The 24,192-nt window shown below is 33.7% G+C and overlaps 1 protein-coding gene across 1 annotated transcript in view; it reads left to right on the forward strand.

The window, feature by feature from the left end:
• POF1B (POF1B actin binding protein) overlaps positions 1-24,192 on the forward strand; it is a 93,772-nt gene that overhangs the window by 23,217 nt on the left and 46,363 nt on the right. The window contains exons 5-6 of the mRNA XM_081809324.1: positions 4,250-4,351; positions 9,427-9,609. Coding sequence (XP_081665450.1) covers positions 4,250-4,351; positions 9,427-9,609 — 285 coding nt within the window. The remainder of the gene's footprint in view (positions 1-4,249; positions 4,352-9,426; positions 9,610-24,192) is intronic.

Consider the following 24,192-nt stretch of genomic DNA (forward strand, 5'->3'; position numbering starts at 1 on the left):
GAAGTGACTTCAACATAAAAGGAGGAGTTTTTCTTTCTTGGTAATGAGATGGAAGGAGCAGAAATTGAAGAGAGATTTTTGAGGTAGGGAGGAAAATGAAGGAATCTCATTGAATAGATCTTGGTTTTCTCAAGAAGAAGGAGAATGAGGGAATGTGAGGATAGGGGATTGAGGAAATTGAAAAAAAATTGTAACCACAGTTATAGAGAATTTGATAAACACAACTGTGACCATGAAGTTTAGAGAGGCTCTTAAAGTAAGATAACTTAAAGTTGTACTGAGCCAAATCAGCAAATATTTTCTTAACTTTCTCCAGCAAGGTTTCATGGCCTGGGAACAACAAAGTAGACGCTGGGGATTATGTACTTTGTTAGATGTGAGAACTACTGCCAGAGGTTCTAAAAGTAACAATTAGAATGATAAAATCAGCCATCTTTGAAGACACCTATTAATTTTTAGGGTGGATCTGGCACCAATTCAAATGTACAGATAAAAAAAATAAGCTGCCAAAATAGTAAAGCTGTCTAACAGCTCATTTGTGAAAAATCTAAGACTTCTAATTAAATTTACTTTGCTGATCTGTTTTACTAAGAATGATTTATTCAAATATAGTAAGATTTGGTTTTACCTTTTTAAACATTTTGGGAAAATAATAGTCCTCTAAATTTGGAAGTTTTTTTTTTTTTCAGTAAGTCATTTAAAATAATAAGTCCAACACACATTTTGGAGAGAATCAACACTGTTAGGACCCAAACCATTTTTCTTAAAAATAATAATGGTTCAGCATTTATAGTGAAAAAAGAGAAATTTTCTTTTGCTAACTTTGTTTTCCCCTGTTAGAAGGTGTTTATATCCTTAGGATAAACATTCATATCATCTCTTTTCATCCAGTCATCTGTTCATTCATTATGGGGTATTCAAGATGGATACAGTCCCTGCCTTCAATAAGCCTATTTTTGTATATACTTTACCTTGATATCTTAGAATAGTTCTAACAAGGTTCTCATTAACTTTTTAAATGCAGTATGGACTTAAAATATTATATTACTATATTATTAAACACCAATATCATTTGTACATTAAAATCACAGATTAAAGGTATTTTAAAATACATGATTTTACTTGATATAAAGTATTCTGCATTACTATCTCTGTGATAAGAAAACTAAGCCTCGGAGAAGGTAAATGACTTTCCTACATTTCCACAGCAAGTAGGTGATAGAAGCAGAACTGAATACAGGTTTTATGACTCCAGAATTTTTTTCCATTACACCTTCTTCCACTAATTTTAGTAGTCGGATCCCATGGATCTGTAGTAGTCCGAATCCAATCTGCTTTGGAATTCTCACCTGTTGACATCTGAAGCATTTATACTGTCACTCACCTTTCCACTGCTTTATGAAAATTTTTCTTCTTTTGATTTTTTTTCATTATTCCCTCCTGTTTCTCATATCTCTTAAGACTTATGTAGTTATGTCTTTGATCTTCACTTGCCTTTTCAGCAATTGCATGATTTTAACAAGATCTTCTAAACATATTATTCTGAAATCTAGAACTAGAACTGTAGCCATGAAATCTCTACTCACCCGTGCGCTGGACATCTATAACTTGAATGCCTTCCTGAACATTTTGATATAAGTCTCTTTGCTAATTATTTGCAATAATTTAACACATATTTAAGGGATAACTATGAACTATATATTTACTAAACGTTATAAGGAATAAAAACATGAATCAGACCTAGGTTTTTACCAGGAGCACATAAAATTCAATGTGTCTCAACTTTTCTTGTTTTTGTTTTTGGCACCATTGGTTATGTAGTAGATTTCTCAGATTTAAGATCTTAGAGTCATCTTTGGAAAGTACTGTCCTTGATGATTTAGGATAATCTCTTTACTAGTCTTCTCACCTCTACTCTTTCCTTTCTCCAGCAAATCTTCCTGAAGTAGATTTATGTTCACCTCACATCCCTATTTAAAAGCATTCAAGGACTTCTCACTGCTTTCAGAACCAAACTTCTGTCTGCCATCTGTGTCCCTTACATATATCTTACACTTCTACAGTCTTGTTTTCATGACTTATTTTGTTTACTTCATTTGTAATACCATTTTCTTCCATCTCTTCATATGCAAAGCCCACCTTAACCTTTTCTCAAATGCCACCTGATCAAAGTAACCTACCTGAGCACTGCCAGATGGAATTCAATTTTTCCTCTTCTGAATTCCATCCCATAAGTTATTTCTCTGAACCTCTTATAGGCACTTGCTTCTTTCTACCTTGTATTATAGATGTTTATGTTCATATATTATCTAGACCAGGGATCAGCAAAATTTTCCTATGAAAGGCAATATAGTAAATATTTTAGGTTTTGCTGTCACCATAGGGTTTTGGTCTTCTTTGTACTTACAGTCCTTTAAAAATCTAAATATCATTCTTAGCTCGAGGACATTATAAAAATAGGCTTTTGGCTATAGTTTGATAAATACTGATCAATATTCAGTCTTCCTGGTAATAATCTAAGTGTGATTCATGCCTTATAAAACTGAGCACTGGGTGTTATATGCAACTAATGAATTGTTGAACACTACAACAAAAGCTTATGATGTACTATATATTGGCTAATTGAACATAATAAAAAAAAGAATTTCAAAATAGCAGAGTAAAGTGGAAAATGAGGAAAAGAGATTTGTTTTAGTAAGAAAGTGTAACCATTTTTTAAAACAGATCATTGATATCTAGTCTACATTTACATAAATGTGCATATTTCAGTCAAGTCACCTTTTATAATTTTAATCTTTACTATCACCAGTAATATGTAGTAAGCTAAAGTATATTGATATCGGTTATGTTGACATTAAATAGATATGATTACTATATTGTTACAGTTTGAAGTTATTGCACTGCTAGATTTATACATAATTGTTAAGTATTAAATATCTCAGTAAAACGCTTTAAAAAACTTAGCAAAGTGTATTGTGCATAGTAAGCTCTTAAACATGTGTTATATGACTGCAAATAACTACCAAAAAGGCTTTTTTTTTTTCACTAAGACAAACAGACACAAAAGCTTCCAGAGGAATCTTTCTAAATATATCCACCTTTAGATTTAACAATTCATCAGCTAGCCAAATTTAATCACTTGCATATTTATTTCACCAAAATATTCCAGGAACATTTAGTTAAAGCACCCTTTATTCAATCTTGAATACAAGAAGTATATAGCTTTGGATTTCAGAGTGTTTTGCATTCTCAACAAACAGTGTTTTCATCCAGTTGTTTTTAAGAGTTTTTACAATAGCAGATGACAAAAATGCTAACATATTTTGATTTTGAAATGGTCTTAAACACATTAACTGGTAGCAGCCTTGGTCAATCCCCTTCTATACTGTTCCCCTATATTACAAAAATAAATGAATGCAATTTTTCTTTGTAACAAAACAACCTCAACTCCCTCCATATAAGTAGACTCATATGAAAACAAAAAAAGAAGGGAAAGAAATATAGTAATATTGCATTTATTTTAAGCTCTTGATCTGATTCTTATTAGTCTTTCCCTGATCTCTTTCAGATCTTGGACATGTCAATAGCCTTTATTTCATTGGCTGATATCTTTTAAGCACTTGGATAATACTACATCAACTTAGTTAATTATATGGGGATACAGTAGCGCTTAAAGACTCTACTCTGTTCTCAGTATTCAAAACATATGTTGTATAGACAGACTTAGCTTTGATTATAATCACAAGTAAGAATTGTACACTTCAAGGACACCAAAGCTAAGTTCCAGGAAAAAAATATCTTTAATATAGTTTTACCTACTTTAGAGCTCAGTGATGAATTGTTTATTTTGCATTTCTCCAATAATACTTTTGCATAGAAAGAAACCTGCCAGTGAACTCAATTTAAATGAAGTTGACCTCATGCTTGTCTACCTCAGAGGAAACTCCCTGTATCTTGCCTCAAGAACAGGAAAAAAAAAATTATCTTTCTCAGCCCCTTCCAATTTCCCCTAAAACACTTTGTTAGGCCTAGTAAAAGGTAGTAGGAGAGATCCAGATTGCTCTGCTTGAGAAAATAGACTATCTTTTTACTATTTCCTTACATCTCTCAAAACCTTATTGGGATGTCATTCCATTCTCCTAATATGCTACTAACTCAGAGTTTATTAGAGACTAGATATTTGCTTAAGTTGAAGTTCCTTTGAAACAGTACCTTTCAAAACAAAACACAGTCATTATTGTCTTTATAGGAACCACTTCCTCCATTCCTAAGAGGAGGCCATTTCTTCCCAGGAAACAATGTTATTTATGAAAAAACAATAAGAAAAGTAGAGAAGCTAAATATGGATCAGGTATGTAAAATTTGTTTTAAAGCTTATTAAGTGTATACTTCTGAATTACCAGTATTTTAATAGAGTTAAGATGACACTCAATTGTCAAGTGCCAAGCAAGGCCACTATGAGTCATAATAATACCTTATTATGTCTACAGCCCTTCATATCATCCTTAACACTTTCATATTTATTCTCCCATGTGAAGTATTATTGTCCCTTTTTTACTGAAAGGGAAACTGAAGTAAAAATATGTCAAGTCACCTAGAAAATTAATGGTAGAAACTGAATTTAATACAGATATCCCAGTGCTTCGTACATTTCTTTTAAACTGGCCTCACACAAATTATAATTTAAAGCATTATAACTTTGCCTTAATTATGGAATTTGAGAAACAAAACAGATGAACATAGGGAAAGGGGGGGAAAAGAGAGGAAGACAAACCATAAGAGACTCTTAACTACAGAGAACAAACTGAAGATTGATGGAGGGGAGGTGGGCAGGGGGTGGGCTAAATGGGTGATGGGTATTAAGGAGGGCACTTGTGATGAACTTTGGATGTTATATGTAAGTGATGAATCACTAAATTCTACTCCTGAAGCCAATATTATATTATACGTTAACTAACTAGAATTTAAACAAAAACTTGAAAAAAAGTAAAAAAAAATATATAAAACGAATTTTCAAATGAACGGTGTGTATGAGCAGGTATGTAAAATACTATATAATGTAAAAGTCTAGAAAACTATAGTTCAAGTCACATTTTAAAAATTTCATTAAATTCAGCTGAGAGACCAAGTACAACTTTCAAAACTGTAGCAGGGCAATGATAATTCCATAGCATGTAGAGCTACCAGACCTACAATCAGGGTTGTTACTGTAGCCAGCAGAAGTTTCACATTGATCTTCTCAGTGGATACAAGCATGTCCAGCCCAAACAAAGCCTAGGACTTATCTCTTGAACATTCTTGAAGTAGGATAGTGTATTAGTTTCTTAGGACTACTGTAACAAAGTATCACAATCTTGGTGGCTTAAAAGAACACACTTTTATTGTCTCACAGTTCTGTAGGCCAGAAGTATGAAATCATGATGTTGGCAGGGCCATGCTCCCTTTGAAGCCTTTAGGGAAGGACCTCTTCTATGACTATCTTCTAATTTCTTATGGTCTCAGGTGTTCCTTGGTTTGTAGATGCATAACTTTTATCCTTTATCTTCACATGGCATCCTTCCTGTATGTCTTCATATCATCTTCCTTCTGTGCATGTCTGTCTGTGTCCAAATTTTCCCTTTTTATGAGGACACCAGTCATATTTGATTAGGACTCATCCTAATGACCTCATTTTAACTTCTTACTTCTATAAAGGCCTTGTTTCAAGAAAGAAAAAAAAAAAAAAAGAAGGAGCAGCCCCTGTTTCTAAACAAGGTCACATTCTGAGGTACTAAGGATTAGGACTCTAACATATGCTTTTTGTTGGGGGGACACAATTTAACCTATAACAGGCAGTTAAATAATATCAAATGAATTTTTATCACAAAATCATTTTTCTCATATACAAATGAAACATTAAAATATACTAAATTCTTTTTAATTTTCTTGGCATGGGAACACATCTTATTTTTATGAACATTTATGGGCAGTTGTTATCTGATTCATAGGAACTAATACATTATTACTTATCTGATGCCCATTAAAAATAAAATAGTGTAAACTCTCAGAATTATAAAAATCCAAACCTTTAAGACTCTGGTCTGCTTAGAAAGTTGGATATATTAGAGAGTTTGGTATGTATTGAACACATATCTTTCAGAAGAACAATAGAATATTTCTGGATATTATGATACCAAATAGAAAAATTTTATCAAATATGTCAGTTCTTCAAGGGGCATTTTCCTCAAGCTATCAAATTATAACATCTGTCCTTTGTCCGACTGGACTGACCAAACAATAAGTTTGACACATTTTAAAGAAATGTTTGAGACACATCATTTCATGCTCTTCTAATTTCTTATCTCAAAAAGGATACTTTTCTAAGTCTTCATTCCTAGAGGAAAAGACTGAATATCCTGTACATTATTATTGCTATACATATGGAACAATTAAAGAACTCCTTTAAAAGAACACTACAGTTACTTACTATTAATTTGAATATTTACCTTTTTACATCCACTTTTTTTATTAGTGACTTAAATGATTTGGGAGTTTGGGGACTGCCATGAGAGATTACCCAAGGTAAAAGGAACCATGCATATGGAACAAACTATAACTGCCTTGACGTAGTTGAGTTTCCTCAGTGATAGAGATGCAGTAGGACAAGCTCGATAAAGCTAAGTCTGGATGAAATGGTTAATGTTACATGAGACTAGTTCAAATAGGACTAGCTCTTAGGAGATAAGACCTGCCTAAAAAAGAGGTCTTTGTCATGAAAAGGTGGTAAGTTGGTGCCAGTTGCAAGATAATTATGTAGTTCATATGAACTGTACTCTGTATATATTTTTTCTCTATCAAAGAAGACAAAATATATGATAAATCATAAATGTTTGATCTTTTGTACATTAAAAATCCAGCTTGTGGTACACTTCAAAAATATGAGTAATGTATGAATAGCATGCTTTAGAACAATAATTTTAGTAGTCAGGTATGAGAATTGAAGCTGAAAATCTGCTAAGACTTCAGTGATACTAATGAGTGATTCAGAGGCCAGAAAGGCTCAAGGAAACCACAAGACACCCCAGATGGAGAGACTGTCAGCATTCTATTCAAGAGTCAACTGATATATTAATAAAGGAAGATGATTGAGAAATGAGTTTTGTTTATTGTCCTATATTGATATGTCCTCCAAAGTGTTTCCTAACTTGCTTTTTAAAGAACACATTATTTTTTTTTTTTTTAAGGAGGAATTCTATTTCAGTACTGTACAAGTTCCCTGCTGGGTGAAGGTTTTCTCAGCCTGTCACTCTGACTTTATTCTAATCCAGTGTATGAAGGTATTTTGTAACATAAAAGAACAGAAATACATTCACCCCTACAATTTGTACATAAGTGGCTGATAGTACACAGTCTGACTTCTAAACTGTAGAGATCTTAGTGCTAGCATGTAAAGTGAGTCATATTTGAAAAGATCCTGGAGAAAATGATTCTAAGAACAGATTCTATGACCTTTATTATCAATTACTACCAAGGTAGTTTTTATTTGTAAAATATGTTTCTTTATGTATTTTTCTTTCTTTCAAAATAATTTTTTTATACTTAAAAAGATAATTTGTATACATATTAAAAATTCCAAAGCATAAAAATTATAAAAGGTACAAAAAGAATATAAAAAGAGAATAAAAATATATACAGTGGTAAAAAAAAAAAATCCTCTCTATCCTAACCTTCTTGTCTCTCAGTTCCTTTTCCCAGGGCAGTCACCCTTAAAAGATTTTTGCTCTATGCATTTAAAAGAAGTTGTGTATATTTGTAAATATACACATGTGTATATTTTTAAAAATGTTATACCAAAGGAAGCATAATATATTCCTTCTTATGCATCTTGCTTTTTTCATTTAATATATATAGTTTGAAAATTATTCCACATTAAAAAAATATAAAATTTGAAGTGTTTTACTTTATTAATGCAGGCCAACTTTCCACTGTCAAAAGGAAATAGAGCATTGAATTTATACTTCCAAAGCTAAATGTATGTGCATGAATGTAGCATTCTGATTCAAAATAGAGAATGTTTTTTCTTTGAAAACTGGCTTTCAGATGCTTTTTATCAAAGTAGAATAATAACAAGATTATATAGGAAATTGAAGTATTTCTGAAATCCTCAAAACTGAAACAACCTGATATCCTTTCTTACTCTGTGCCCTATATTTTATCAGAAAAAAATCCATGACAAATAAATAAGCAGATAGTAAAGATTTAGTTTAAAAACAACAAGTTCCAGACTATTTTGAGGACAGTAAAAATTCAGCCTTATGTTCTGAAAGAACTCTGAGCTAGAAATCATGAATTCCAATCCCAATTTTTCCAAGAATTAATCATGTCATTATGAGTAAAACATCTTACTTCTCTGGACCTCAGGGGTTTTTTTCCACCTGCAAAATTAGTGGGGTGGGGCGCCTGGGTGGCTCAGTCGTTAAGCGGCTGCCTTCGGCTCAGGTCATGATCCCAGAGTCCTGGATTCGAGCCCCACATGCGGCTCCCAGCTCGGCGGGAAGCCTGCTTCTCCCTCTCCCACTCCCCCTGCTTGTGTTCATGCTCTCGCTGTCTCTGTTTCTGTCAAATAAATAAATAAAATCTTTAAAGAAAAATTAGTGGGATGGATGATGATTAAGTTTATGATGACAATGATAATGAAATAATATGATAATAATAAATGTTTATTACCCACCTACTTTGTACTAGGCACTTTATAAACACTAGTTTATTTACTCCTCATAACAACCCAATGAGACACATATTATCTCCATTTTTGAAAATGAGTAAACTGAGGCTCATAAAGACTGCATAGTTCCCCAAGATCACAGAGTAAGTGGTAGAATCAGTTAGAATCCCCGTTTTCTAGATCTGAATCTTTAGTTACTGTTTTCCAATCTTTTAATTTGTGCTTGATTTTCATAAGCATAAGAATTTTGTCTGCCCCCACTGTGATTCTAATATGCTTCCTGATATTGAAAATCACTGCATTATATTATTTTCTATTTTTATATCCATCTACATCTTCAGTATGATAGTATTATTATAAAATTAGATGCTGAAGTGCTGGTTGAATCATCAAAGAGTAATTAATATTAATATTCATTATAGTTTTACTGTTAAGTATAACTGGAATATTAATTTAATCAGAACATGCAATTCTCTGCCCAATTTAGGTAAGTATTTGGATGGTCACAGCCACCTGATCAAACAAAAATAGAATTCAATACAATTTCTCCCGATGAAATAATTTGAAAAAAAATAATATATCATATATTAAAACTACAAATTTTAGGGATTGAATTACCTTGTGAAAGAATGCATTAAACTTTTAAAAATGCATTCATTGGGCTTTTCTCAATTAGTAATTTTTATTCTCACAGGCTATTTTGACATGTATGTGTGTTTTAGGAATGCTATCCACAGGTCCAATGTCATCATCACATTGTCCAACAGCCCCAGATCATCCACTCTCCACACTGTCAACAATCCCATTCTAGCCAACAAATCGAAACCATCACAAGAAGTGATTCGATTTCTACAAACACTGGAAAAGAACTGTGCCATGGGGGATCAAGCCATATACATGATCAGGTAAGATCAATTGGCTGATTCCTTATAAAACTGAAATAATACTCTTAAACCCTTCTCACACCACTGTATAGGCACCCACATTGAATTTTCAACAAAATATTGAGGTATTTGTGTTTTGTTTGTGGCATTTTTAAAACAAAATTTTCTATTTCCTGTCAGAAGACAAATTAATTCAGGTCTATTAATGCATTAAATCTATGAGGGAAGTTATAAACTGATTAATGAATACCTAATTTCTAGCTGATCCTCAGTTCTAAAAGGGTTCAATGGTTCTTTCTGCAACATTAAATATTTTCATGAGGCATGGTATTTAAATGGACAATGAATTGGAAAGGATATTAGCTAAGGATTAAAATGGTCACATTTCACAAACTGGCAATTACTTCCTATATGTATTCTATGAAAATATGCTATATTAACGCAAGTCAGAAAATGCATACATTTTACTGTATATTACATCAACAAAATAGAAACTAAAACTTGGTTGCTAAGGAGAAATCCCTTGGGATACAATCATCAGTGACTAACTTATATTCTGAAGACTTGAATTTTGGAAACAACTGTTATACAAGTGTTAAAGGAAAAAAATATTTTCTTGTATCTTGGTAAAACTAACAACAATAACTGAAACAGTGGGGAATCAATCACCATTTGTATTTTTTCAGGTCTTTTTTCCCAGTAAGGAATAACTTGCTCAAATTGACCTCTTTCATAGGCAGCTCTTACTAAAAGATAGAAGGAAAAGAATAAGAAAAAATAAAGAAGGAGCCTGCGCACATAAGAATTTTGATTGTTTTATAGTAAATATGCATAAGATTATTTCTAAGGACTGAAACTTGGAAATATGTACTTTGGCCATATTGGTCAAAAATAACCATAAAAGATTTAAGATCCATATTTTTCCACCCTAAAAAAAAACTAAAATTATATTTTCTTTGAATTTCACGTATGGGAATATTGTCATCTGGATTACTCTAAAACATGATACAGATGGTGTTGAACTTCTTACATTAAATGGATTGGTAATAATGATTAAAAATATTTTATTAAGTTAAATCATTTGAAATTGTCATTTTTGTAGGTCAATGTTGGTCAAATAGCAATGATTTCATACAGTTTAGTCTAATTCTTTGCTCCTGTTTCTTCATCATAAAATAGAGATTTATCACTCATAAGTTACTTGCAAAAGTTTGCACAGCTAGCATGTGGAAAAGCCAAGACAGAGAGATGTAGGGAGTCCTTTATCAATAGTGTAAACATAAATAGAGCACTGGACTAAGAGCCTGCCAGAGGAGGGGTACTGGTGACATAACAGAAAGTGGACCAGCTTCAGAGAAAGAAGAACTGGGTTCCAGTCCCAGGTTCTGTACCTTTCAAGCTGTGTATTTTTAATTAATACTAAATCTCTCAGAAACATCCTCATCCATAAAATTTAGGTAGTAATGTCTACCTCACAGAATTGATATAAAGTCTAAATAAAAACATATGTTGAAAGTGCTTTATAAACTATAAAGTCTGCAACATAAAAAAAAATCCACAGAGAAGATTTTCAGAGATTCTTAGAAGCTATTTCAAGTGTAAAACTTAAGCTAGAATAATAACAGTAAGAATGGAATGAAGGACATTTATCAGAGATGGAAATAATATCACAGGATTAAGAATCTTGTCCAGTGGCAATGGTGATGCTATGATATTCTTTCACTAGCTTAGTACAACTAATAGTATATTTGACTGGACTAGATATTGTGTATTTTGAAAATGGGAAGAGTTGAATAACTAATATATTATTTTTTATTTTATATTTATGCTTCAGTTTGAGATTCTGATGTAGCTTTGTTAAATATTGGAGGGTTTTTGTATGGATTAAATTTTTCTGGGTTGTCTGCTGAAAACAGGATAGTGCCCTGGGAAGTGTAGAGCTAGTAATTCCACTTATATGGATTACATAGGATTCACTCCTGGTCAGACTGAGGATGGGGTAATCTGGTTGTGCAGATCCCATACATAAAGGAGGGAAGAAAATGAGTTCTCCCAACTAGACTCCTTGATATTTATTTTTTTTTAAGATTTTATTTATTTATTTGAGAGAGAGAGAGAGATTGAGAGAACAAGGGGGAAGAGTGGCAGAGGGAGAAGCAGACTCCTGTGGGCCAGGGAGCCCGATGAAGGTCTCGATCCCAGGATCCTGGGATCATGACCTGAGCCCAAGGTAGATGCTTAACCGACTGAGCATTTAAATACTGAGTATTGGGCGCCTGGGTGGCTCATTTGGTTAAGCGACTGCCTTCAGCTCAGGTCATGGTCCTGGAGTCCCAGGATCGAGTCCCACATCGGGCTCCCTGCTCGGCGGGGAGTCTGCTTCTCCCTCTGATCCTCTTCCCTCTCGTGCTCTCTGTCTCTCATTCTCTCTCTCTCAAATAAATAAATAAAATCTTTAAAAAAAAATAAATAAATACTGAGTATTTAAATACTCCTTGGTATTTAAATATCTCTTCCACATGGGTGGAAGAGAGTCTCTTTAAAGAGCTATAGAGCAGATATAAGTCAGGTTCTCTTAAAACTAAAGGTTGGCCCATTTTTAGTTTATATTTAGAGTTAAATTGTAATTTGGAGGTAGCATAATAAGGTTAAAACAAATAAACCTAACCAAAAAGGTAAAAGATCTGTACTCTGAAAAATTTAGAACAGTTATGAAGTAAATTGAAGATGACACAAAGAAAAGGAAAAACATTCCATGCTCATGGGTTGGAAGAACAAATATTGTTAAAATGTCTATACTTTGCCCAAAGCAATCTACACATTTAATGCATTCCCTATTAAAATACCAACAGCATTTTTCACACAGCTAGAGCAACCAATCCTAAACTTTTTATGGAACCACAAAAGACTCTGAATAGGCAAAGCAATGATAAAGAAAAGCAATGCAGGAAGCATCACAATTTCGGACTTCAAGCTCTATTACAAACTGTAATCATCAAGACAGTATGGTACTAGCACAAAAACACATAAATCAATGGAACAGAATAGGAAACCCAGAAATTAACCCACAACTATATGGTCAACTAATCTTTGACAAAGCAGGGAAGAATATTCAATGGAAGAAAGACAGTATGTTCAACAAATGGTGTTGGGAAACCTGGACAGCAACATGCAGAAGAATGAAACTGGACCACTTTCTTACACCATACACAACAGTAAATTCAAAATGGATGAAAGGATTAAATGTGAGACAAGAAACCATCAAAACCCTAGAGGAGAACATAGGCAGCAACCTCTCTGACATCGGGCAAAGCAACTTCTTAGTAGACACATCTCCTGAGGTAAGGGAAACAAAACAAAAATTAACTATTGGGATTTCATCAAGATGAAAAACTTCTGCCCAGTGAAGGAAACAATCAACAAACTAAAAGGCAACCTACAAAATGGGAGAAAATATTTGCAAGTGATATTTCTGATAAAGGGTTAGTATCCAAAATCTATAAAGAACTGATATAATGCAACAACCAAAAAACAAATAATCCAATTTAAAAAATGGGCATAAGACATGAACAGACATTTTTCCAAAGACATCCAGTTGATTAAGAGACATAAAAAGATGCTCAACATCATTCATCATCAGGGAAATATAAATCAAAACCACAATGAGATACCACTTCACACCCATCAGAACAGCTAAAATTAACAACACAGGAAACAACAGATGTTGGTGAGGATCTGGAGAAAGGGGAACCCTCTTACACTGTTGATGGGAATGCAAACTGGTGCAGCCACTCTAGAAAACAGTATGGAGGTTCCTCTAAAGGTGAAAAATAGTGCTACCCTATGACCCAGCAATTGCACTGCTAGATATTTACCCAAAGGATATCAAAATACTGATTTGAAGGGGCACATGCCCCCTGATGTTTATGGCAGCATTATCAACAATAGCCAAATTATGGAAAGAGCTCAAACATCTATTGACTGATAGGTGGATAGGGGGGATGTGGTTTATATATACATACATATATATATATATTATATATATATAATATATATAAAGAATGAGATCTTGCTATTTGTGGTGACATGGATAGAACTAGAGTTTATTATGCTAGGCAAGATAAGTCAGTTAGAGAAAGACAAATGTGATATGATTTCACTCATATGTGGAATTTAAGAAACAAAACAGATGAACATTGGGGAAGGGGTAAAAAGAGAGAGGGAGGCAAACCATAAAAGACTCTTAACTATAGAGAACAAACTGAGGGTTGCTGGAGGGGAGGTGGGTGGGGGATGGGCAAGTGGGTGATGGGTATTAAAAAGAGCACATGTTTTAATGAGCACTGGGTGTTATATGTAAGCTCTATATATACTAAGTTATATACTACGTTCTACTCCTGAAACCAATATGCTATATGTACGTTATATGTTAACTAACTAGAATTTAAATAAAAACTTAAAGTTAATTAATTAATTAAAATAAATTGAAGGGAAAAAAGCACAGTGCCCATTGTAGTTTTTTAAATTGGGGTATAATTGACATATAACATTATATTTCAGGTGTGAAACATAACAATTTGATAGTTATATATATTGTGAAATAATCACTACAGTAAGTCTCATTAACATCTGTCACTTTCCATAGTTTGCTTAACTTCTTTCTAGTGATGAGAATTTTTAAGATCTATTCTCTTAGTAACTTGCACATATGTAATATAGTATTATTAACTGTAGTCACCATGCTGTATATTACATCCCTGTGACTCATTTATTTTATGATTGAAAGTCTGTACTTTTTGACCCTTTCACCTATTTCACTCACCTTCACCCCTACATCTCCAGCAATCTCTTCACTCTATTTATGAACTTGGCTTTTTGGGTTTTGTTATTTTAGATTCCATAGATGAATGTGATCATATGGTATTTACCTTTCTCTGACTTACTTCAACTAGCATTTTGCCCTCAAGGTCCATCTGTGTTGTCGCAAATGCCAAGATGTTGTTCTCTTTTTATGGCTGAATAATGTGTCATTGTGTGTATGTACCACATCTTCCTTGTCCATTCATCCATCAGTGGACACTTAGCTTATTTCTGTATCTTTGTTATTGTAAGTAATGCTGCAATAAACATGGAGGTGAATATGTAAAAAAAAACAAAACAAAACATAAGGTGAGGGGCGCCTGGGTGGCGCAGTCAGTTAAGCACCCGACTCTTGGATTCGGCTCAGGTCATAATCTCAGGGTTGTGGGATCAACCCTGTGTTGGGCTCTGTGCTAAGCGTGGAGTCTGCTTGAGTTTCTCTCTCCCTCTCTCTCTGCCCCTCCCCACTGTGCTCTCTCTCTCTTTCTAAAATAAATAAATAAATCTTAAAAAAAATAAGGTGAAAAGAGCATAGACTTTCAATTCAATTATTTTGGTTTATAAAAGCTGATTCTGCTCAGTTGCATGATCTTAGGTACCTGACCTAACTAGACTGAAGTAATTGACTTAACTGAATCTCAGTTTCCCCATCTATTGTGTTAAATAAATAAAATATGTAAAGTACTCAGCTTAGAGCCAAGTACATAGTAGATGCTCAAATAAATGTTCGATTCTGTGCCTTCTTTGTTTTCCAACCCCAGGCTCCAAATCCTTCAAAACATCAATAGAAGAAATTTGTTCCCATTGTAATGATATTTTTGTTTTTTATTTTTTTTACATTTTTAAGATGATTTTTGTTTGTTTCAAGTTTTTATTTAAATTCAGATAGTTAACATATAGTGTAATATTAGTTTCAGGAGTAGAATTTAGTGATTCATCACTTACATATAACACCCAGTGCCCATGTAATGGTATTTTTAAATGAAACTAAATCATCTTTAAAATTCTTTCCACCAAGCAAAAGTCATTAAAATATTTTTAAAAATCAAGTATCCAAAATCCTGGCTTCAAAATATTTTTATAAAACTAATTTATGTATGTTTTCCATGAAACATCATCATTTTGGCTTCAAATTCAAAACATCAGCAATTACATTTTTTTTTTTTGCAATCACATTTCCTTCCCTGGGGACATTAAAAATAATGCATTGTGGTCATTTCCCTGACATTAGCAAGAAACAGATAATTTTACATATGCTAATGACAAGGAAAAGCTCAGCTGAACTCATTTTACCAGTTGTCATACAGGTGGTATTTATAAGAAAAACTAAACTAACTACGTATATTATATGTGCAACTCTTTTCCACTTGGCTTGAAGCTGCCAAGAAATCTTTTTGAGTCATGGGAAGTTGTAAAAGCAATAGTCCTGTTCACTTGGATAATGCTATTGCAAATGAAAATAGTCCAACTTGTGATGCTTTTCTCTCATCATTTGAAAATTAAATATTTGTCAACATCAAGACAGCACAGATCTTAGTGTCAGGTGCTTTTTCTGGCAAGTATACAGGAAACTTACTACAAAGTTTATTTAACATAAGTCATTCACTAATGATGGAATCTCTGGTCTGGTTTGCTTAATAAACTCAGCAGTTCTGTCTGCTTCCTCTCTCATTAAAATGTGGTTAAAGTCCCTCTTCATATTTCTTGCCTTCTTCATCCCCATTGTTGAAAATGAGGAATTATTTTGTGCAAACCTCTATCCCATGCTTATCCCTTCCAAAAATTTGATCCATATCTGTTCTGGGTCCATCTTTTCCAAAATCCACCCTTATCTGTCTCCTGCTACTTCCTGCACTGGTGTCTTTTTAAACTCTGTTTTGTGGCAAACAAGAATTGTTACTTTCAAAAAACAGTTTTTATTCTTTTAAATCAAAGTAATGCATGTATATAGCTTAAAAATTCAAATAGTACTAAAAGGCATATTTTAGTAATTCATTATCCCAACCCTTTTCATGCACACCCATTCCCCAGAGGCAACTATTTTCAACTCAGCTTTTTCTTCTGGGATTTACCTCCATACAGCTAAATAGTATGCAAATTCTTATGCTATTTCTTGATGTATCAATGTTGAATATTATCTGTTGGTAATTCCAAGTACATAAGGTTTTAGTTCTATTAATCCCCCATCCATCTGTTTCCATCCCTTCCATCATCCCAATATAGTTAAATCTCCATTTTTTGGCTAAACCAGTATTCAGTGTTTATATTATTAATGCTATGAAAATATTATTTACTGCTGAAGCACTTTGTGTACTATTTTGTTTCTTTTATTAATACAACTATTTTTTTGCTGGTGTTAATAATTCCCTGATTTTTTCATTTGTTTTGTTTTTTATGTATCTATTGCTAATTCTTTTCTCAACACAATTTTATACACTCAGATGGCTTGGTTTTTTTGTTGTTGCTGTTGCTGTTTTTTTGATCAACCATCTCCTCTCTCTAAAACCCTGCAAACCACATATAGCATGTTTTGGCTTGAATTGTCACTATCTATTGACCTAGTTACTCTCTCCGTATTTTGACTGTTTCATTGGTAGGTTTACAATCTTCTCTCCACTTCCCGCTGACTCCTGCCCTGGAATCATCTAAGAGAACGTCATCACTCGTATCAGTGATATTCCCCACACTCTATCCTCATGGTTCTTTATCACCCTCAATTCCTTCATTTCCACTACATCTTCAGCCCTCACAGACTTTGGCTACTCCTTGAACCTCATCACTTGAAACTGTTTAATGTCTGTTTTTCTTATCATGACTTTCTTACTTCATCTCCTACTCCCTCATTCCTACTGAACTTCACCCTCATCAAGCTCTCCAGCCTTCAGTTCCAAGCCAGGCTGGACTCCACTGTTATCCAATTTAACAATGCTTTTGCTAGAAACCCTTAAAATTTGTGTTGTCTTCTCTGATTACTGTCGTCATTTTGCTGATCCCTTACTTTGGGTAGGCTACCATTCACTTTCTCTGCCCCTAGATTTTGACTTCTTTGTGAGCTAGAGAAAGTCCCACAAGCTAGGCCAATTTAGTCTAGAACAGATTGTCTCTATCTTGCTGGACCCCCTCTGTTGCTAGACATTCCTTTTAATTCATTCGAATTGACTTACTACCACAGTCATCAATATCTAATCCTTATCTTTCCTTCCCTCCTCATATTCTGGGTTCCACTGATGTTTTCTCCCTCTCTGTGGGTGGTTTTACCTTCTACTGAGAATGGCCAGTGGAACTCAAATTTTATTGTGCACCAGAATCAGTTAGAGGGCTTGTTTAAATAGCGATTGCTGGGTCTGGATTATTTGCATTTCCAAGTTCCCTGATTATCCTAATAGTATTGGTCCAGGGACCACAATTTGAGTACACTATGAAAACTCCTTCAATGCCCCACTTCACTGAAAATTTTTTCTGCATTTTCAGCAAACTTCTGATTCTTTTGATTTTCAAGAATTAAGAATTTAACCTTGTTTTTAAAGTGACTCCCTTAGTAACCCTACTATTCTGCTGACTTATATTTTCATTCCCTTCAACCTGCAAAATTCCTGAAGGAGGAAAGCATGCTCACTATGGCCATTTTCTCAGTACCCACACATTCCTTAACACTTTGAAAAGCAGATTCTAGTTTCAACATGTTCCTAAAATTGCTTTTATTGACCTCCACGTTGCAAATTCCATTTCCTTTTTTTGTTCTTATCTTATTCCAGTTATACAACATGTGACATTGTTGATCCGTTCTATTCTTAACATTTTTTCCTCCCATTATACTGTATTGCTGCTTCTAATGCTTGTTCTTAGGCTCCTCTTCATTCTTTCGTCAGGTGATCTTCCCCAAGGACCCATCCATGGTTTCCTTCTCCTTTCTCTACCCCCTCTCCCTTGACTATATGATATAAAATCTTGACTTCTGCAACATTTATATGGACACCTGCACATGATTATCTTTACATGGACAATTCCCAAAACTTTCTTCCTGAGCTCTAATTCATCATTTTAATGGACTAGTTGACATTTCTACTTGGCTGTTCCACAGTCACCTCCAACTGACTCCATAAGAGTTTTTCATTCTATGTCCCCTATTCATATTAATATTTCCACTACCCTAATCACAAGGGTTAGAATTTAACGTTATTTTTACTTTCCCTCTCCTTTGCCACTCCAAACCTAATCAGTTGTCATAGTCTGAAGATTCTTCCTATGTATAACCTCCATCATATAGCTGAAAGTTAGGTCTCCTTCTTATATCTCCCTTAGTATTTGATCTGTGACTCTCTTTATAGCCCTTACTAATTGGTCAATCTATTCCCTACATTAAAGTTGTTTAGGTACATATCTTAGCTCTTCTAAAAGACCATAAAGCCCTTGAAAGAGAAGATAGTATCTTATGTATATTTTCCAGTAGCACTTAGAAGTGTAACTTAGGAGAGTGCTTAGTAAATTTTCAATAAATGTGTACTGAATGAATGAAAAGAATAATGCCACTGAGATCTTTTAAGTCCTGCATGTGGCTTGGGGATATAGATTTTAGCCTTTGGTTTAAGAAAGAAAAGTTAGAATATAAGATAAATTAATTAAAAGAGTTACTGCATATGTGTAGTAAGTTCCTCCAATGGCTTACCTTACATAAAGATGTGGCTCCATTTCTTGAATAAATTATATACTAAAGAATGTCAGGATATAGAAATGACAGAGAAATGGAAAGGAGTAAAAGACAGCAACAAAGATGTTACTGAGAAGTTATGTATTAAAAAATACACATTCATTTAAAATTAATTTCTTTGGTATATATCCTACTTCATTACAAAAAGGGAAAAAAAGAATTTCAAGTAGCTTAAGAGAACAAATAAGAGGTAATATAATAGAAAAAGATGTCAGGGACAGTGTAAATATAATGGAGCAATACAACCAGAAGGAAAAGAGAGTACAGAGACATGCAGGCCGCAGAGTTCCATGTTATTAGTAAAGCTGGGCTAAAAACATCACTCTGAGCTTCCTTGAAACAATAGGGAAAAAAAGAGGGGCGTGGAAACCTGATTAGTGACAAAGTTTCCATTGTCTGTGAGAAAAAGCTTCATGAATTCTTGATAGTCACTTGTATTATAGGAAAATATTAAACATTTTATTTTCTAGTCAGAAAGAATAATGTAAGCTTTCACAAAATGTTATAAATTCAATCACCTGTATTCATTATAAAATGATAATCCAAACCACCTACTTTTTTTTCACTTGGTTAGGAGTGAAAAAATCATCTTATTTTATAACATAATGTCAAAATGTACACACACACACCAAAAAGGAGCAAGGACAACCTTGATTAGGTTTCACTAAAGTCCATGTTCAGTGTGCTTTATTAAAGCACCTCTTCCAGCTACTGCTTTTCCATCTATCATCCTTAATATTTAGCCCCAATTTCATCCTTTATTAGAAACAACTTTCTTACTATTTACTTGGAACAAAGGTTTACGTAGCATCTACTATATTCAGGTACTATGCTAGATGGTGGAATTAAAGAAAGATATAAAGACAGTGTCTCTACTCTCAGGCAGCTGAGAGTTTTGTAGAAAATTTACAAGTGTCTTCTACTTCTATCATTATTCCAATAGCCAATTGTCCATTTGCCTTAAGTTAAATAAAACCATTAATTTGTATGATGGTTTGACAATTTGCCAAAAAAATGTGATATCTCCAGTAATTCAATAAAGTAGGTACTAAATTACCTATATTTTACAGTTGAAGTTGAGGTAAGCAATATACTTAACCTCCAACTTTGAAGTGGGAGCTCTACTTTTGGCTTCAATTTCCATTCTTTTTCATTGCAACATTTTGCTGCCTAGGTTTACTCACACAGAAAATTTTATTAGGCTTTTATTTCAAGTACAGAACTGTTGTTATGAGTAAAGTCTTCATTTAGAATTGTGATTGTTGTATAATACATTCAATTCAGTGTTAACATTTATTGAAAACTCTACGTATCAGGTACTGTATAATGCAAATTTCCTTATTAAAATATCTGTGGAGATTAAATAGGAGTATTTTCAGAACCTAAAATTCTGACACTTTTTATCCTTCTAGGATTTCTTCTTGTGGTCCAACATAGGAAGAGACCAATTATGTTTTTTACCTTATTAGCCAAATGATGTACCTAAAATACATTTAATTTCGCCAGAATTAACTATGGCTTCAATTAGTCTGACAGCTATTAAATGTCCCAAGTCAAAGCAAAATTAATGAAGCAGTAACATTATTTATCTATAAATGTCACTATATCATTATGAGCTTTGCAGGATAATAATCTATACATTGCAACCTTTTATTCATATTGATGTTTTCCATTATCATGTAGCAAAATGTTACTACTCAGTAAGGTCTAAACACAGCAGACCTTGTTACTTAAGGTGTTCATGACCTTTTGGAGGGTTAGACATTTATGTATAACCACTTTTATATAACATGACATTTAAAGCACTTTATAATCTGCTAAGCAACCCTTCTAAATAAGTGAAAAATGTACACACTTAACCCAGTTACCCATTGGAAATAAATTTAATTAAGCCAATACCCTGTACTACTGCATTGTGATTTATGCCTTGATCACAAACTATCCCTACTTCTGAGCAGCATTCTCACAAATGTGTGTCATTAAGCTTGAGAGGCACCAGGCAAGAAAATATAGATAGCTCAGCTGAAATCCATTATATGTCTACTATCTGCAGGGGCTCTATAATCACTACCACTGAACTTTGTAAATATGGTCAAAAGTATCATTTTTGAATTATCAAAATTTATATAATGTAGATGCTAGCAAGAAAATTCCACTCCCGGAATATCATAGACTACAAATAATAAACAAAACCCCAAACTGGAACTGGGACAAAAACTTCCAAGGTAGGAGTAAGGTGAGGCCCATTGTTTCCCTTTATAAAGTACTTTCTTTCTACAGATTTTCTGAAAAATGAACACTAATTTGCCTCTGGTTTCACTCCTAACTATTGTTGCCTTGCCTTGGGTTTGTGCAGAAATTCTAATCAAAGGTTTTTTGTTTTTTGGTTTTTTTTACCTGAAATCAGACACAAGAAGTTGGACTGTCCACCATTATTATGTCCACCATTATTATAGTCAAATAATGATCTGATTGAAGGTACTTGATTGATGCATGCTAAAGAATCTTTAATGATTTTTGCAATTTTGGGGGGGCAATATCACATGTTGTGTACCTGGAAACAGCTATTCTTCAGCATAGCTTGTATTCCTGCCCTATTTATATGTGAAAAACTAAAGCTATTATCTAAGATTGACATTTAAGACAGCTCTCATTCATCAGGCAGATGAGTAGTTATGGGTATACTTATATCTCAAGTATCCTATCAATTCAATATTTGTCACTAGAACTACCATTATTCTGACCCAAAATATTCATGTTTTCTTGGGAGGCCCCTTATCTTGGCCTTTTCAAAGCAATGAGAACATAGATTTGAGCCAAGTCTAAAAGATATGTCACGACATACATTAAAACAGTTCCAATAACGCTAAGGAGATCCAAGGACCTGTGATTTAGTAATAGAAAATATTTCTAACTAGCACATCACAGTTTATGGTTAGGAAATCTCAACTTATTGTTAAGCATAGTCCTGTAAAAGACTTAACAGTATATGAGAATCTGACTTCTGTCGGTCCTCTCCCTCCAAATTTTGAACCCAACTGGGGTTTTGGTTTTTACTGAGTATTACTCAAATATTAATGTAAACTGTAGACTGTACAAAACTGAGAAGAAATATACACACAAAGGAGTGATATTTTGCTTCCTGTGTTTCCATCTTGACATCTCTTTTGCCAAAAAAACCCCTTTTTCAAGTCTAATACTCTTACCTTTTCTCTAGCTGATTAAAATTTATTACCAAAATTCAGACATATTTTGCATAGTTTCACACTAATAAAATCAAATTCTTACTGTTTCAAGTCCTAGCCTAACTAAACTCCAAAATAATGCAGTTAGGGAGAGTATAATTCCAAAGTAGCTGCAAAGACAAATATAAAGGTCATCTGAGGAGGCAATATTATGTAGTGGTTTTAAGAAAGCATTACCTCATTTAATATTTATGTAGAGTTCATAGCACAATGTCTGGCACATAGTAAAGAATAAATATTAGTTATTATTATTTCTCAAAATAAAATCACTTTCCTTTGGTAACTTTTAGCACCTCTTTATAGCTATAAACACAGATAAAATGTTGATATAAATCATTACTTACCCTGGACTCTGTGATTCTTTATTTGGGTGCCTAAATCCACCACATAGAAATCACATGATCAGAAGTTTTACTAATGGCACTCAAGATTCATGTAGGCAAAGAATTATGTACCTAAAAGGTCTACTAGTGTGCGGTGCAATGACAGAAGAATATTTGTGCAAAAATAAGAAAGATATATTTTAAGACAGTTTGAAATCATGAAATTACTCTCTCAATTGAATCACATTGGAAGGAAAAAATGATTTTCACAGCATTATATTTCACAGGGGATTATAAGAAGCTAAGAGAAAAATATGCAAAATACTAAACATATCAAATTAGTTGTTTGAAGATTCTAATGGGAGCTCAGCACTTGAATTTATTGGCTAACAAAGTACCCTCTACTACTTGGGAAAGTTACAGTTTTGGAAGAGACACACATAGAGAGGTAAGGCAGGGAGGGGTTATCTATCTGGTCAGCTACAGCAATGAAACAACCTTAAGATCATAGAATGACACTGACATGACAGCTAGATTTTCCCCATATCCAGTTAACCTTGAGTTTTAAAATCATATCGGAAACCATGTTTTTAAGCCACTCCCAGTTTGGTAAATATATAGATGCTTCATAGAGGAGAAATGCATGTGTAAAACTTGAAATCAAAAGTATTCTTTTGATTATTTTGAATAAAGAGTTGCTTAATTTTGATCTTCATTTCCTGAGAGGGGTCTACCACTAAGGAGCTGACTGCCAAGATCTAGAAATCTAGGTAAAACTCAAATGTCAGTCTCTAACTCTGCAAGGAATTCAGTTTAGTTGCTGCAATAAGACTTAACCTACATTTAGGAAGAGAATGTAAGGGATCACAATGGCATTCTTGAGGAAGTGCTATCTATGCTCTTTTTGGCTTTTTGAGAAACCTGTAAAAAAAAATCTTTCCAGAATCAGCTAGCATTTAGGATCACCTCTAACCAGATAGGTAGATGACTTCTTTCAATCAACAAGTATTTACTGAGCAACTAACTAATAGGGTGTTCAACCAGTATTGTGCTAAATACTATGGGATATATAAAAAAGTATGAGTCAGAGTGACAGGAGCTCAGCGACGGTTGCCCCTCAGGCTCATAAAAGGCTGTTGGAAAGCTGGTGGGCCACGGGCTCAGGGGCCTTCACTGTCTGAGCTGCAGTTTCTGACTCTGGGCTCCTGGTTCTCAGAACCTTTATATTTAAAGTATCCCGAAATGAAAAGAAAGGTAGTGAATGCTGGCAAGCTGAGATTGAGTCTTAATGAGGAAGCTTACATTTTATTTTATTTTATTTATTTATTTTAATTATGTTATGTTAATCACCATACACTGCATCATTAGTTTTTGATGTAGTGTTCCATGATTCATTGTTTGTGTATAACACCCAGTGCTCCATGCAGAACGTGCCCTCCTCAATACCCATCACCAGGCTAAACCATCC

This window comes from Leptonychotes weddellii, chromosome X (assembly GCF_054177405.1).
Source record: "Leptonychotes weddellii isolate Sample4059 chromosome X, ASM5417740v2, whole genome shotgun sequence".
Lineage (NCBI taxonomy): Eukaryota > Metazoa > Chordata > Mammalia > Carnivora > Phocidae > Leptonychotes > Leptonychotes weddellii.